Raw genomic sequence first — 14,855 nt, forward strand, 5'->3', positions numbered from 1 at the left:
AATGGCCCAAAAAGTGTGTCCATGAAGATCGCTCACTGCACGCTCGACCTCACTAGCCGCATGACCAAAATCAATGACCATGCATTGTTCTGAGCATTCTTTGAGGGCAGCAGATGTTTATTAATCATGCACGGATCACAAGAACAAGCTCCTGCCTAGAAAATTGTCATAAAAATAGTGGTAAAAGTTAAAAGGTGACGTGCGTAAAAATTCAAATACGTTTAGACTATGGTATATATGCTCGCTTTGTGTGTCGTTTGGTAAATATTTGTTGGGTTTAACAGTTTTGTTAACAATGAAACGCATTTTGTATATTTTTAAAAATAATTTTCAAAAAGATATTCTTGTATTTGGTATCTTTTTTTGAATTTATAAAACAGATTACGAAACATACCAGGGAAATCTTATTAATTCAACCAATGATATGTGAGGGGAGTTATAGTGAGACAGGTAACATCAGGTAGGGAGGGGTAGAGGGGGCAGAGGTCAATCCTCTCAAATGTTTTGAATGCAAATTTTCTCTTGATTAAATTTATAAATTGGAAAATTAATGAAACTTTATTAATAAAAATATATATTTTATTCACATTGCCTTTTTTTATATTACATGTAGAAGCAATACCTTATTCTCATCCCTAGCCTTGCCGGATTTGGCAACGAAAATCTTTTTTAAGTTGGTTATAAAGGCACATCAACATTTTTTATTGGAATTGAATTCATAATTTTTTGACAGTATAATGATTTGTTAACACTAGTGATTCCAAGATATCGTCTTTGAAAAACGGGGGTTTAACTAAAGATTGTTTGTTCCCGTTTTTCACACATTTGAATATTACACCCCTGCGAATGTTATTGTCATTCTAATTTTAGACCACGTGGTTTTATTTGACCCTTTCAGTTTCGCAGTTAAAATCGTACCTCGTGTATAAAGTCTATTTCACAGTATCTAGGTTCTTATAGTCAAATATAAAATCTAGAGGTTTATTGATTTTAAACTTTATCTTCATTAATTGGTGAATAAAATGTGTTCTAGAAATAAATGTGACTATACAAAAATTAGTTTTTGTCTGCTGTTGCAACAACTAAACATGCATAAAAGAGATCCCTCCTGAGGATTGATTTTCGATCCGCGCCTGACCTAGTAATAACATCAATAGTAAAACAGACTATACCATTTAATGCAGAATGTTCCTTGAAAATGGCTCGATATACTAAGTTTTAATGCAAAACAGACACCCATTATTTTTTTTAAAACATGGTATTGCGCACCACAAGCATCAAACATGGCTATGATTTTATTAAGCAACCCAATGTTTATATTTTCAACCACTCTACACGTGTTTGAACACGAACGATAACTCTGTTCTGAATATTATCGTTTAATATAAATAACTGCTAGATGATAAAATAAGACATACATCTTGAAAGCTTTTCCCGTTTTAACATAAATCAAAGTAGGATATGATATGAAAAACGACCAGTACTTACGTATTTTGAGAATATTATCCGAACACCTATACTTCCGCTCGAAATTTCACAGGAACTGAACAAATATCGGTGAAGTCTCGTGAACTTTCATTCGAGCACCTCAGGATTTATTACTTACTTAGCAAGGATAAAGGAAACATTCCGAACACATTCGCAGGGGTGTATTAGGTATCGATAAAATGTGTGCGAATGTCTGGAGTTTGACAAGGTGAGATAATTGATTAATTGTTGTAGTCTATATCACAGTTCCTGAGAAAGCAATTGAAAAAAGAATAAATAAAACATATCTATTCGCAATTGATATTTACATTTATTTTATGTTACAATATAACTTGCATAAAAGCACCTTTACATAATAATTGACATCCATGTTCCTGAATTTAATTTCAAACATCTTTGTTTTCAATACTGTAGGTGTAAAATTAAAAAAAAAAGTATGTATCCAAAATCTCCATACGAATCATACGATACTAATTACGATGTAATTTATTGATACATGTAATAGAACCTACCAGAACTATGCTCCACATCACCACCACCAACTTGCCTGACTGACGTTACAGCTTTGTTGTCATGATTGCTATTTCCATCAACTTGATTCCCTACAGGTTTCTTTGAAGATTTAATGTCGACTTTGTGATGGCGTTGGAGATGCACCATCAAATTCGTTGTGCCCCCGGTGGGTCCAACATTTGCAGAACATAAATTGCTCTCAGCTGTTTTCGCTTCTTTCTTTTTATAATATTCCCTAACCTTACTTGTGCTTCGATTCGACGCCATTAGAATAACACAATTCGTAATAACGTTAGAATTTCGATATTGACAATTTGTCACAATCTCAAACCCGACTTTATATCGGCGTATCGTCAAAACACTGTATCGTATATCGTTTAACAAGCTTTTACCGGTACATTTCGATATATCGATATATTGATTCACCCCTATTTATGGATCCGGTTTATTTTTTATTTTACAGACCCATGGTAATACAGTTGTATAATAAGTTAAACCTATTATTTCCACAGTAAGTTAATGGTGATATTTATTTCGGTATCTATATAATATTGTAGTCAAATCGGACGATTTTATCAACCGATTACTTGCCTGCTTTTTCGGTTGAGATCTCGTTTACTCGGATGGTTTTTCGTTACAGTTTTCATATATATCATTTATCCCATCTCCTTTTCTTATTAGTATAAATATATCATTTATACACTTATATAATTTTTATTTACATGTACAATTACATTTTCATTACCCGATATATGTCGCAATCGAGAGGAATTAACATATCCAGTAATTGCTCTCTATTTTGACGGTATGACCAATAAATCCCAAGTGTCTGAAATATGTTTCAGTATTAAACAAGTCCTTTTAAAATATTTCAACGCTTTTAAAGTCTTGGGGGGGGGGGGGGGGGGCATCTTGCTATTTACCACTAAACCAAATATAACGGTAACTAGATCTGTTTTTGTCTTCAACAAAAAGACAGAGTGCTTTTCGACTTGTACTACAGTTCCACAAATTTGAAGGAAAAAAAAAACCCACTGAAAAAAGGATGGTGGGATGGTGGGGAGAAGAGGGTAGTGATCGAGCCTGCGACCCTTAGCTTTGCGTTCCTAGTAAGCCTACCACTCAGCCACGGTGACTTTTAAAAGATTGATGTTAAAAATTAAATCAAATGTCAACTGAATGAATGTGATGTGACGCAATAGAACACTTTTTCCACAATGTAAACACGGCGGATCTAAGCCACGCGGGCGCGGTTATACAAGATTGAGATGCGTAGTGAATGGATAGGTGTTACATGACTGGTTAAAATGACAGCATTTCGCTTAAGAAAAATCAGTGCTGCATAAAAACAATGCGGCCGGGTTACTGTTTGCTAAGAAATAAACACGCCAGGTTAAATTCTTGTCGCGAGCTGCCAATTTAAGATGTTGGAAGGCCGGCCACGCTGGATTTACTGATGCACATTCTCATGCTGTTTTGAATTGCATGTGGTTAGACACCGATTCTTTACCGTGCATTTGTGGATTACACGAACGGAAAAGTCTGAAATGAATTCAGGTCAGTCATGTATTTCAGCCAAGTCGGCTAAGAAAAAAAACCAAAAACCGAGCTGAGAGAAAATGTAAACAAAATTGAAATAAAATCGGGGTCAAGGAAGATAGAGTTATCCTTCCTAGAACTTCACAAAGCATTGTCATAGGTTGCTACGAAAGCCGAGAAGGATCATTCGAGATTCGAAATACGAGATTCGAATTACGAGATTCGAAATTCGAGATTCGAGATTCAATAACTGTAACCAACCAATGAAATGTTTTCAAACAGAAGGTATAAGCAATATCCAATCAAATGCCGTATCTTATAATGTCGGCAAATTGATCGCCTTAAATAAAAGTCATGGAACCTCATAAAATAAGTATCACAGATGGACTCAAAGAATACAGCTTTATCATAAGGCAGAACACATTTTGCCTAGATGAACTAGGTAAGTCAAAATGCACCATCGCATGTGTGAAGATGGTCCTACCCAAATTTACGTTTTCATTTCTATTTGCCAGAATTACTTGGCACACTTGAAATTTCTGCACGTGTTACGACCTTGTCATGCTGTACTTTTTTCCCGTACGCGGGGGTGTTAAGGAAGCATATGGGCAATTTAGCGTCTTAATTTGACTGTTATATTCAAAATCGTGAAATTAAATAACTATTTTGAATACGATCAAAAACTAACTATTATCCTTTGAAATAGATGTAAGTGCAAAAAAATCGGGTAGTATATTACTGCCACATTGGTGCATTATCACGTGACAACTATAAATAGCTTACGTATATTCCTTAACATAAAATGAGATAGAACAACACTACCCCGCGGTTTACAAAATAAAATAAATAAACCAAGTGAAGGCAAAACATCTCAGTTTAATCAAAACTGCTGCTAGAATCCAATGTTTTTCTTAATTCAATAGTTATTCATCCAGTTCTCGTAAAACCTTCCCAACTTTTATAAAGTTTGCACGGAAAACGGCAAGTTGCATCAAAACAACACACAGCATGGGATTCTAGCAGCATTTTTCATTTTAAGCATTGATCAAACTAACGATACATATAAAATTCAAAGTTAAATATATGCGGGGTAGTGTTGTTCTAGTCGGATTTTTATATCGTAAACAACGACAGAGGAAAGCCTGGCCGAAAAATAAAAGCAAATTTACATACCTTTTAGCGAATGATTGATGAAACTAACATCTATCCTAGTATTCTTATGTCCCATTCTCAATAAATCACACCACAATATTTTATTAGAGTTCTTAGATTAGTTATGTTTTGAATATGTTTACAATGCTTTCCGATCAAATTCACACGACATTCAACTTTTAGTCATGACGTCATCAATGTATAAATCTACGTAATACAAACTAATTTCTGAAAAAAAATTGACTTCAGTATATTTATTTGCTTTTGGTCTACGTAACGTTGCTTAGATAATTGAATATGTACATAATAACTAAGATTTGTGATATCACGAAATTACATGCAACTCAGAATCCATATGCTTCCTTAACACCCCCGCGTAGTAGATCTTTGATTCTTTTCATAGAACCCCAACCACAATATATCCTTAATTCTAAGTTATAAGTAAGTGTATGCCGTATATTGAAATTTAATAGCTGGTGTGTGTAAAAGGGGGGGGGGGGGGTAGGAAACGTTACCTAAACCGCCGTACAAATTAAATCTGCTGGTGAGCTGGTTAGAACAAGGTGCACATTATGAATACATAACTAGTCTTGTGGCTCTAAATCATTTCAATTTATACTCAGTACTGTCTCATGGTTGATCTTGAAAGGGGCATTAGGTAGGGTCTAGCCGACCCCCCCCCCCCCCCCCTGGAAAATTCAAATATTTATAATTACCAAACAATACATGTATGCCTAGGAAACCCCCCTGGCAAACTCGATTGGTTAATGAAGGCCAAGATCGAGAGAGACCTAGAACATTACACCCCTACGTTGGTTTCAGCTGCACAGGGTTTGTGGGGAGTCCCTCTTCCAAAATGTCAATACATTACACACCAAGTCTGGGAATTAACTTGTGAAAGAGGTTCATAGAGGTTTATGTTATTTACCTCAATCATGATTATTTACTCTGAATTTACTCTGAATTTTTATCAACCTTTGCTTAGAAATGTTTTCTTCATTCAATTTATATAGTTCTTTAAATATAACACGATATATAGCTATTTTATTTTATGATTGTTGTACAAGAGTTGTGTGTATTACGAGTTTCCTTTTGAATTGCCTCTGCCCCAATTAAGTTCCGTCTGAAATGAAATTATGGTGGAAAAACATCAAAGGAGTCATTAGCATGGAGGATATTAAGCAATTAAAAAGGTTTCAACATTTTGTTTGGAATATAGAAAAAATGCTGATTAACCTATGTAAGTAATGATGCGCAAAGAAAAAAGAAATATTTAATTCAGTCATTCCAGGACAGGTCAGCTCTGGAATGTTGAGGGATGTCTGCATTGTTTAAACTTTAAACAGCCCCCCCCCCACCCCCGAAAAAATTCTGTATCTGCACATACTCTATTTTGGTCCCAAATTTGAGGCCCCCCTCTCTCTCTCTCTCTCTCTCTCTCTCTCTCTCTCTCTTTCTCTCTCTGTGCCTGTGATGTTAACTGTCAATTTGATCATAATTCTGAATTTCCTAAAAAAACTTATGGAGCGAGTATGCATTTTTTCCATTATACATCGGGATCAGGGTTCAAATTTAATTAATAATACATCCCAACTTAATTGAAATTGAATTGGTGGGTGTCATGTCATGTATTTACTGAATGAGGTAAGCTCTATCAAGGTCTGTGAGGGATGAACTTTATTATTATGAATAGAATGCAATATAATTTGTTTACCAAATTAGGGCCTCATATATCCAGTCATCGGGCATGACATATGAATCAATGTAGTCCGACATATCCGAAATAAATCGATCACCAAAGAAAGCATGTTATTGTTTAAATAATTATACATGTATATAAACATGATAAACCAAGTAGGACAGTTTTGTAGAATGATATAATGCAATGATCAACAGGTCTAGGCAACCTCCGTTGTTGGAGGATAGCTCAATTTCAAGATGGCTGCTAATTTTAACCATATATGGAAAGTCACTTTGCATTGTGGGTGAAACTATCCTCCATTTTTGGAGGATAGCATGGGTATATTTCAAAGGTTTCGTGCATATCTTTAATGAAAAAATGCAAGCACCAGACCATATGGGAAATAAAGTTATGGAAACAAAGTAATGATTTTATGCGGCGATTTGAAATTCTATGTATAGTATTTTCACAATATGCTTTGAAAGTGTGTATTTTCTGTGTTCAGTTTAACAAATGACATAGACTATTTACATCTGTTTCATTTAATCAAAATCACAAAATAGTGATGTTTATTCCTCATTAAAACATTAATGACTTAATTCACGTTTAGAGACACATAATAGATATCTTGATCTGCTATATTGTACATAGGAAATGTTTGCATATACCTTAGGAACTTTGTAGCTCTTATTCTAATTAATTCACAGGTTATTTAGTATCATTTAAATTTAATCCCCTTCACACAAGAAGACCTTGTTAAATTTTATTAATCAAAATGATACCATTTATAGATATCAATTATCCTGAATATTGAAAAAAAATGTGAGAGTCTTCACATAAAATATTTTCTTTAAAATCAGCCCTGCAATTATTTAAACTTAAATATTATCAATAAATATAATTATTAATAGCTAAATAAGGTGATATTTTTATTGTCTAATAATTATATTTTATTCATAGTTAACTCCCTTTGTAAAAACAGAATTAATTGCCCTTCATCTGAAAAGATCCACCAGGGGGCGCAGACATCTATCCTCCAATTTTGGAGGATAAAATATATCCTCCAAAATTGCTCAAGATTTATTTATCAAGATATATTTTCAAGTGTAAATAGAATGGAAGCAGCCTAAATTAATCTTTTACCAAAGATTGGAGAGTGCCCGATAGGGCAGTGCATTTAATACATATAATGATTCAAGATAGTCATGTAGATGTATAAAATCCTAAAAGATAACATCATCAAACGTCTTTGAGAAAGAAAAAAAAATAGATACACCTATATTTCATATCTGACATATGACAGTGACAGACAAGTGATCCTTTTTTTTTTTTTTTAGTTCTGATGTTAGCATTTTTTAGACAATTAGATTAAAGATAATATATTTCATACTCAGCCTTATTAATTAAGTGAACAGTTCATATAAGTTCTTGCAGTTCTAGAGTCATGTTTACAATAATATTTCTTAATTACAATGTAACGAAGTGATTAAATGATTTTTAATGTATGTAATATAATCTTTGTATATTCTATAATTTTCTTCAGCTCAAGCTTTCCCTGGAGCCACGTCAATGGCATATGCAGATAACATCGCAGAAAAACAAAAAATAATAATTCCATCCAAAAATGGATTATTTGTTTCACCAGAAGGGGGGTGGTTCAAACAAAGACGAACATTTCATGTAGTCAAAGGTATGTTATTATTCATCATCTTTTACATTTAATTTTATCAAAATTTTAATGTTAATGAAAGATTATTACATGTAATATTAAGCTAATGTTAATACATGTATATTGCTTTGAATTTTTTTTCGTTGTAAATTTTATTCGTTATTTGTGTTTTTTTTACTTTAAAAGGAAAAGAAGCTGAAAATACTAGTCTGAGAGATATAAGAATTGCTAATATCATGAAAAAAATTAGAGATCAGAAAAAAGCATGCGCACAACCACAGAAGGTAATGTTGTGTTATCTGCATTGACCATTAGCAATACGTGTACTTAACATAATAATAAGGCCCAAAAAATTAATGAGTTGGTCATCAATTCATGCAAAATATTTCATAAATATTGTGCATCAGGTGGCTGCATGCTTAGTTTTGGGAGGGGGTCCAGACCCCCTCAAAAAAAAGAAAACTTATTAAGGTAATGCAACAGCAATTGTTTTAAGCAGCAGTGCCTGATCATGAACCAATGCATATACATTTTTTGGCCTTACTTTTAGGCAATAATATATACTAACTCAAAAAAACCCACATGTGATATGATATATCCACTGCATATTCATTGATCTGAATCTCAATTATCTTCCTTTATTTATTTACAGAGAAAGATTGAATCTACATTCTCCTCATATGAAAAGTATACACGGAATCGGAACCCAAGAATACGTGTGGGTTGGCGACACTTCAAGAATGGTACTGGTAGTTTTAAGCAGGTTTTTTACAAAGATGGAGGAGGTGTTAGAGAAGTTCCTTTGCCTTCCCTAGATATTGATATTAGAGCTGTTATTCACCATTTAAAGAAAGTCATGTTTCCCACAGGAGAATGTAAATACGGAGATGTTAATCAGACGGAGCTGAGTTTGGGTGATTATGCAGGAAAGATATTGAAGAATTTTGACATACAGGGAGATGACAACCAATGCTTTGGAAAATATTTGCAAGCACATGGGCTCCATCTTTCAAGATGTACATTTTACTTAATGACTCAAGATATGATTACCTCCTCAGTTGATATTTCCAGTGACATTAGTGATTCTGAAATTTCAGACAAGAAAACCTTGGGTAGAAAAAAGACAGACAGAAAACAGGATTCTAAAGTAGAAGAGCTTGATCTGGCATCCCTTTCTGTTCAGCGTCATCTTGTGCCCTTTGATTTATCTGGTGTTGTCTGTAAAAAAACTAGCTATCAGTATTCAATATGCACGTGAAAATACTTCGAACTATGATAGCGAGAGTTGCTTGATAAAATGTCATTCAATTTTAGAGTGCCAAAATATTTCGTCATTTACTGAGCAAGTGGATGAAGATGAAGACTACAATCCATGTTTGCATGGATTTTTCATAAGCAGGATCAGAAAGGTCAAAAGTGTTTTTTGGATTGCAAGTTTGAAAGATCTACTCATAATGGTATTTTAGAAAAGACTGTCCAATTCCCGTCATCCCTCAAAACTGAAAACATGGAAGGAATCATTCTTCATGAACCAATTGAGATCTGGGGTTATGATGGGGATAAATGTGCGCTTGGAGTTGTTCCTAATGCAGATGAAAATGTCGAGTATCAATGGTTTAGAGATGACATTCCAGTAAATAATGGGGAATGTAGCTTGTACATTGTCAACGAACCTGGAACATATACGTGCCTGGTTTCATATGCAGATCTTCAGCAAAAGTCCAAACCAATCCAATTCATTTCTATTGAGATAAATGGATGTGAGACTTCAGTTGAACCAGCAGAATCTGTCAAACCAAATTCATATTCTAATTCAACTGATTAAGCTGTAGTAAAGGACTTTCCTGTTTCAAAGAAGGTTAGAATTGAAAACTCTGATTTGGTGAGAAAGCCAGGTGATTTAGAAAAGAAGAATTCTTCATGTGTCAAAGATAATTTGTGTTTTGCTGCTCCTGAAGTAAAAGTTGATGACCTACACATAGACTATTCAACTGCATTAGGATCGGGGGCATTTGGAACTGTGTACAAAGGCAAATGGGCAGGATCAGTTGTTGCAGTAAAGGCACTCACTGTTACCAAAAGGAATCGGAGTATAATGCTTGATATGGTAGAAAAAGAGATAAACATCAGCTCTAGGATCCGTCACCCAAACATTGTTCTATTCCTGGCTGTAGCTAGAGCACCAACCACAATTTATCTTGGTCATGAATACATTGATGGTTGTAATATGGAAGATGCTATTTTTGATCAAGAAACAAGGCAGCTGATGGATATAAAACCTGGGGACAAATTGTTCATTCTTCGTCAATGTGTACAAGGTGTGGCATATTTGCATGCTCTAGTTCCTCCCATAATTCACCAAGATATTAAACCCAGCAATATCATGATTAAAAAGGTTTGTCATACTACCAAGCTTTGTGACTTGGTAGTTAGCCGCATCAAATCAGCAAGAGCTGCCAGTATGTGCACTACCCAAATTGGAAATGCCTGTGGAACACCGTCATACATGGCCCCGGAGTGTTTGATTCACAACGAGAAAACTAGGATAAGCTCAGACATTTGGTCCCTTGGTATTATCTTGATTGAATTTGCAACTGAGGAAGATGCTTGGTCAGTAGATGATGTGGTGGATACAGTGGATGCCATTAAGAAGAAGATGACAGAAAAAGAGCCCCCCATCCCAAATGTTAATGTCATAGGTGTACCGGAAGAAGTCATGACCTCTAAAAAACTCTGTGTAAATTATGACAAATTGTTACGCCCAACAGCTGAAGATGTTTTAAAATGTGTGTCTTCAGTCTAAATGTGCCCCTTTCAAATTGGAAGTAAAGTATCTTGGAACTGAAAATGTTGGAAAATAGTTCGTTTGAATCATATATGAATTCCTTTGTTATAATTTGTATATTAAGAACTTTGTCTATTGCTTTGGGTAAGAAATGTCAGCAATACAGAAATTTTCAAAAATCCAGTAGGGCATCTACTGTCTATGAATCTTCTTTTTTAGTTTCAAACACAGGGCGAAAAACCATCTTTAAGCAAGTCCTTAAAGGTGGCTTAAAGGTGACTTAAAGGAGCTTAAAGGCTATACAACCTTTAAGCCGCCTTTAAGTCACCTTTAAGCAAGTGCTTATAGGTCCTTAATGTCCAAACTTCTTTAAGCTACCTTTAAGCCACCTTTAAGCCACCTTTAAGCATCTTTAAGTGGCATTTACGCTCTCTTTACGCTGCCTTTACACTGTCTTCAAGTGGCCTTTAAGTCAATATTGATCAAGCTGAACAATAAAAACATATATTAAATGCAAAAGCTCTTTTATAGAGATGGGAGGGGGTCATCCGAGTGATAATATAATTTCCAAGGAAGAGGGGGGGGGGTGTTCCAGGCGGTTTTAATCGGCGCTCCATTAAACACAGATCGCTATCATCAGCACCGCTCTGATGGACACAGATTGCCGTTATAAAATTCTTTATAATTTTTGGGGGGTTTCAAATTTATTGTAGGTATGAGCGCAGTCTCTGTATCTTAATATGTGCATAAAACTAATTAAAGTATGTTTGTTTCCTATTATAAAGTAATCGGTGAAAAAAATCTCTCTCTCTCTCTCTCTCTCTCTCTCTCTCTCTCAGTTCATCCGGTTATTAAACAAAATAAAGATAATGAACCAAAAATGCATGATTTAATTTGTTAATCGGTTTAAGGTTTGTATTTTATTTTTCAATTTTCATTATTTCTAACTCTAGATCTGCTAGATACATGTTAAAGATAAAAAGACTCTCAACTGCCTTTGTTATATCGGGCAGGATATTACTGCTTTGTTTGTCTAGACATAGTTTTGTTCGTTTGTGTATATCTAATTAGAGTCTATTGTTTGTCCAACTTAAGAAAACCCCTGGAACTAACACAGAATATACAAGTTATACACAGCAGTTGTGTCGTGTGCCCAGGTGCATGTTTGTGTATATCTAATTAAAGTCTATTGTTTGTCCAACTTAAGAAAACCCCTGGAACTAACACAGAATATACAAGATATACACAACAGGTGTGTCGTGTGCCCAGGTGCACGTCAGGGTTTCTAAAGGCGTTGAATCTTAGTATGTACGAGTATACGATAAGTCTAGTGAATAAAAGTTAATCTACATTTGTAATTCATTTTCAAAGTATTATATCCTAGCTCTGGGTTTCAAAGATGTTACGTCTACAAATTAACGATACATGTATGTAAGAATAAAATCTTGAGGCTAATTAATTAATGTACCGGTGATCATAAATAGGGGTTGATTATTTAAATATATGTATAAGGGTAAATATGTCAAATATACCCGGCCTGGCACATCATACAATTGTATGTACAAGTCATTTGCAATTGCCACATGCAGTAAATACGTCACCGGTAATTGGTAATTTTGTTTGTTATAGAATTGATAGTTTAAAAATCATGTACATGTACATACAATTACATGTAAATATTTAAACATATTGGAACGGCGCCGCGATCATGAAAACCGGGAAATTGCGGGAAATTGAACAAATACCCTAATAGTATCAATGCATTTAATAAAAGAAATGATTTCATTTTCTTTCTTACACTTTTATAGCTATAAATTAGATGAACGTATATCTACTCGGTTTAAATTTATTAACTAAGAAAGCCTACTATAGTGAACCTAACAGTTTCCATTTAGGTATAATATATTTTTGTTCACTGAAGACCAAGTTCCGTATTTCATTCTAAATACATGCATGCATGTAATTTATAAATTAGATATAATTGATTGTTACAAACTGAATGGTTTGTCAAAATCTTTTCAAGTAAACACATTCAATACAGTGATTCAATATCCACTGATATATAGGATATAAAAACGCTCATATATATGTAAGTTGCCGTGGCGCAGAGGATGTGTGGTGATGCTAGTAAACTAAGGGTCCCGGGTTCAATTCTCGCCGTGGCCGGTTTTTTTGTGTTTTTTTTTTTTTCATTTTTCTTTCTAGAACAAAAACCGTTTTAATACATTTTCTTTCATAAAGCTAATACATTTTGTTGGAAATTAAGCACAATATTGAATTAAATTTTCTTTAATGGCTTAAAGGTGGCTTAAAGGTGGCTTAAAGGTAGCTTAAAGGTGGCTTAAAGGTGGCTTAAAGAAGTTTGGACATTAAGGACCTATAAGTTGTCCTTAAAGGTGGCTTAAAGGTGGCTTAAAGATGGTCTTTAAGCTGCCTTTAAGCCATCTTTACGCTTTCTTTAAGCCACCTTTAAGCAATACTTATAGCTTAAAGGTAGCTTAAAGGTTGCTTAAAGATCGTCTTTAAGCTACCTTTAAACACCTTTAAGCTATCTTTAAGGAGGACTTAAAGATGGTCATTCATCCTGTGAAAAGTACTTAATTTCATTACAGTGAACTCTTTAATTGTTTGTATTTTTGAGAGGAAAATACCTTTAATATGTTAAAATGTTGAGATTTTCTATCACTAGAGGTACATGTTGATTCATTACTACAGAAAATGGTGCAATTTTTTTTTACAAAGCTGCGCATGCAAGTTTTACTGCATATCTCTTTTAGCATTGTATGAGTTATGTATGTGTTGTTTAGTTACTTTAATTTTTTTTTTATTTGTTTTATGGGTTTTTTGTAGGTCACCTGAGTCAATCAAAGGATGTACTGCTATTTGTTTTTCTTCTATTGACATACATTGACCTTTAACATTTGAACATCCAGATAAATTGTTTAAATTAATTCATGAACCCAGGGTCAGGGGTTTTGTTATTAAGATGGGGCTCTTTTGTGATATAGTGGACATGGATTTTACTCTTTAATTAAAGATCATCCTTTCTACTACTGATACTGGGCATATAATAGGAAAACTAAGTGCATAGTTTAAGTGAGCCAAAAGCTGTTCTTGATTGGTGAAATTCATGACCCTAGGGGAAAATACTGTTTAAATTTTAAGATTTAAAGCGTTAATCTAAAAACCTTTAAACTGCCTATTGTTTATGTCATACATGTTTTTCAGGTCATACTTACTTCAATGGGTCACAATTGTCCATCTACTAGACATTGAATGTTACCAAATATTTTAAAAAAAACTTACAGCAATTATTTTAAAAACATGACATGCTAATTTTTTATCATGTTTTTTAAAATACTCAGGTGACTGTTAGAGCCCTTGGGCCTCTTGTTTATATCCACATTCCAAGAGTTTGCATGATGTTTGATTACAATAAATTGTTGATTTAAATAGAGAACATTTTAAATACATCTTTTGATTATTTCCTCCAACACTTTTTTATACATTTATATAGCCAATACCGTAGTTGGAACATAGTGAGGTCACGATTAAGTATTTATTATTTACCATGGTAAATTTAACTACTACTGTTTGAGGTTTAACTGTGCAAATGTATCGAGTGTGCCCCTCAAATTAGCCTATCTTCAAGTAAATTTTACCAGCCCTGAGGGATGGAGTGAAACTTAGGATTTACTAGTCTTTTGTTTGCCGAAGGGTTTGATACGTATATGTACCCTTTTCAGTGAGATTATTTACTACGTAGATATGAAAATTTTAATTTGAGGAAAGAGTGAGGGTGTCAGAACATCACCCTTTCCCAAGATCCACAAATTGCCCATATGAAACAAAATTTGTTTCTAAAGCTATTTAAAAAAGCAATTTTTAATCGACATTCTAAACAGTCAGGGGTGCGACTGATATTCATTATATTGAAAAATAACTGATTATTGTCCTTTCTACTAACTTACAGGCTTACCAATTTGATAAAAAAAATTATGAAATACAGTCATTCATTTTTCCAAGGT

At 34.0% G+C, this 14,855-nt stretch overlaps 2 protein-coding genes across 2 annotated transcripts; both read left to right on the forward strand.

Moving 5' to 3' along the window:
* Positions 1-3,751: 3,751 nt before the first annotated feature.
* Positions 3,752-9,870, forward strand: LOC109617051 (uncharacterized). The gene is made up of 4 exons (XM_066069033.1): positions 3,752-3,982; positions 7,917-8,063; positions 8,229-8,326; positions 8,695-9,870. The coding sequence occupies exons 1-4, from the start codon at positions 3,895-3,897 to the stop codon at positions 9,298-9,300; spliced, it is 939 nt and encodes a 312-aa protein (XP_065925105.1). The 5' UTR covers positions 3,752-3,894; the 3' UTR covers positions 9,301-9,870.
* LOC136270983 (probable serine/threonine-protein kinase DDB_G0267514) lies at positions 9,550-11,047 on the forward strand. Its single transcript, XM_066070033.1, has 2 exons — positions 9,550-9,691; positions 9,869-11,047. The coding sequence occupies exons 1-2, from the start codon at positions 9,550-9,552 to the stop codon at positions 10,843-10,845; spliced, it is 1,119 nt and encodes a 372-aa protein (XP_065926105.1). The 3' UTR covers positions 10,846-11,047.
* The last annotated feature ends 3,808 nt before the right edge of the window (positions 11,048-14,855 follow it).

This window comes from Magallana gigas, chromosome 8 (assembly GCF_963853765.1).
Source record: "Magallana gigas chromosome 8, xbMagGiga1.1, whole genome shotgun sequence".
NCBI lineage: Eukaryota > Metazoa > Mollusca > Bivalvia > Ostreida > Ostreidae > Magallana > Magallana gigas.

Bases quoted from the DNA above. Each gene is read 5' to 3' on its own strand.
- LOC109617051 (XM_066069033.1), top strand. From the start codon at position 3,895: ATGGAACCTCATAAAATAAGTATCACAGATGGACTCAAAGAATACAGC. The intron at 3,983-7,916 runs GTAAGTCAAAAT...AATTTTCTTCAG, and splicing joins ATTTTGCCTAGATGAACTAG to CTCAAGCTTTCCCTGGAGCC. The intron at 8,064-8,228 runs GTATGTTATTAT...TTACTTTAAAAG, and splicing joins AACATTTCATGTAGTCAAAG to GAAAAGAAGCTGAAAATACT.
- LOC136270983 (XM_066070033.1), top strand. From the start codon at position 9,550: ATGGAAGGAATCATTCTTCATGAACCAATTGAGATCTGGGGTTATGAT. The intron at 9,692-9,868 runs GTAGCTTGTACA...CAACTGATTAAG, and splicing joins TCCAGTAAATAATGGGGAAT to CTGTAGTAAAGGACTTTCCT.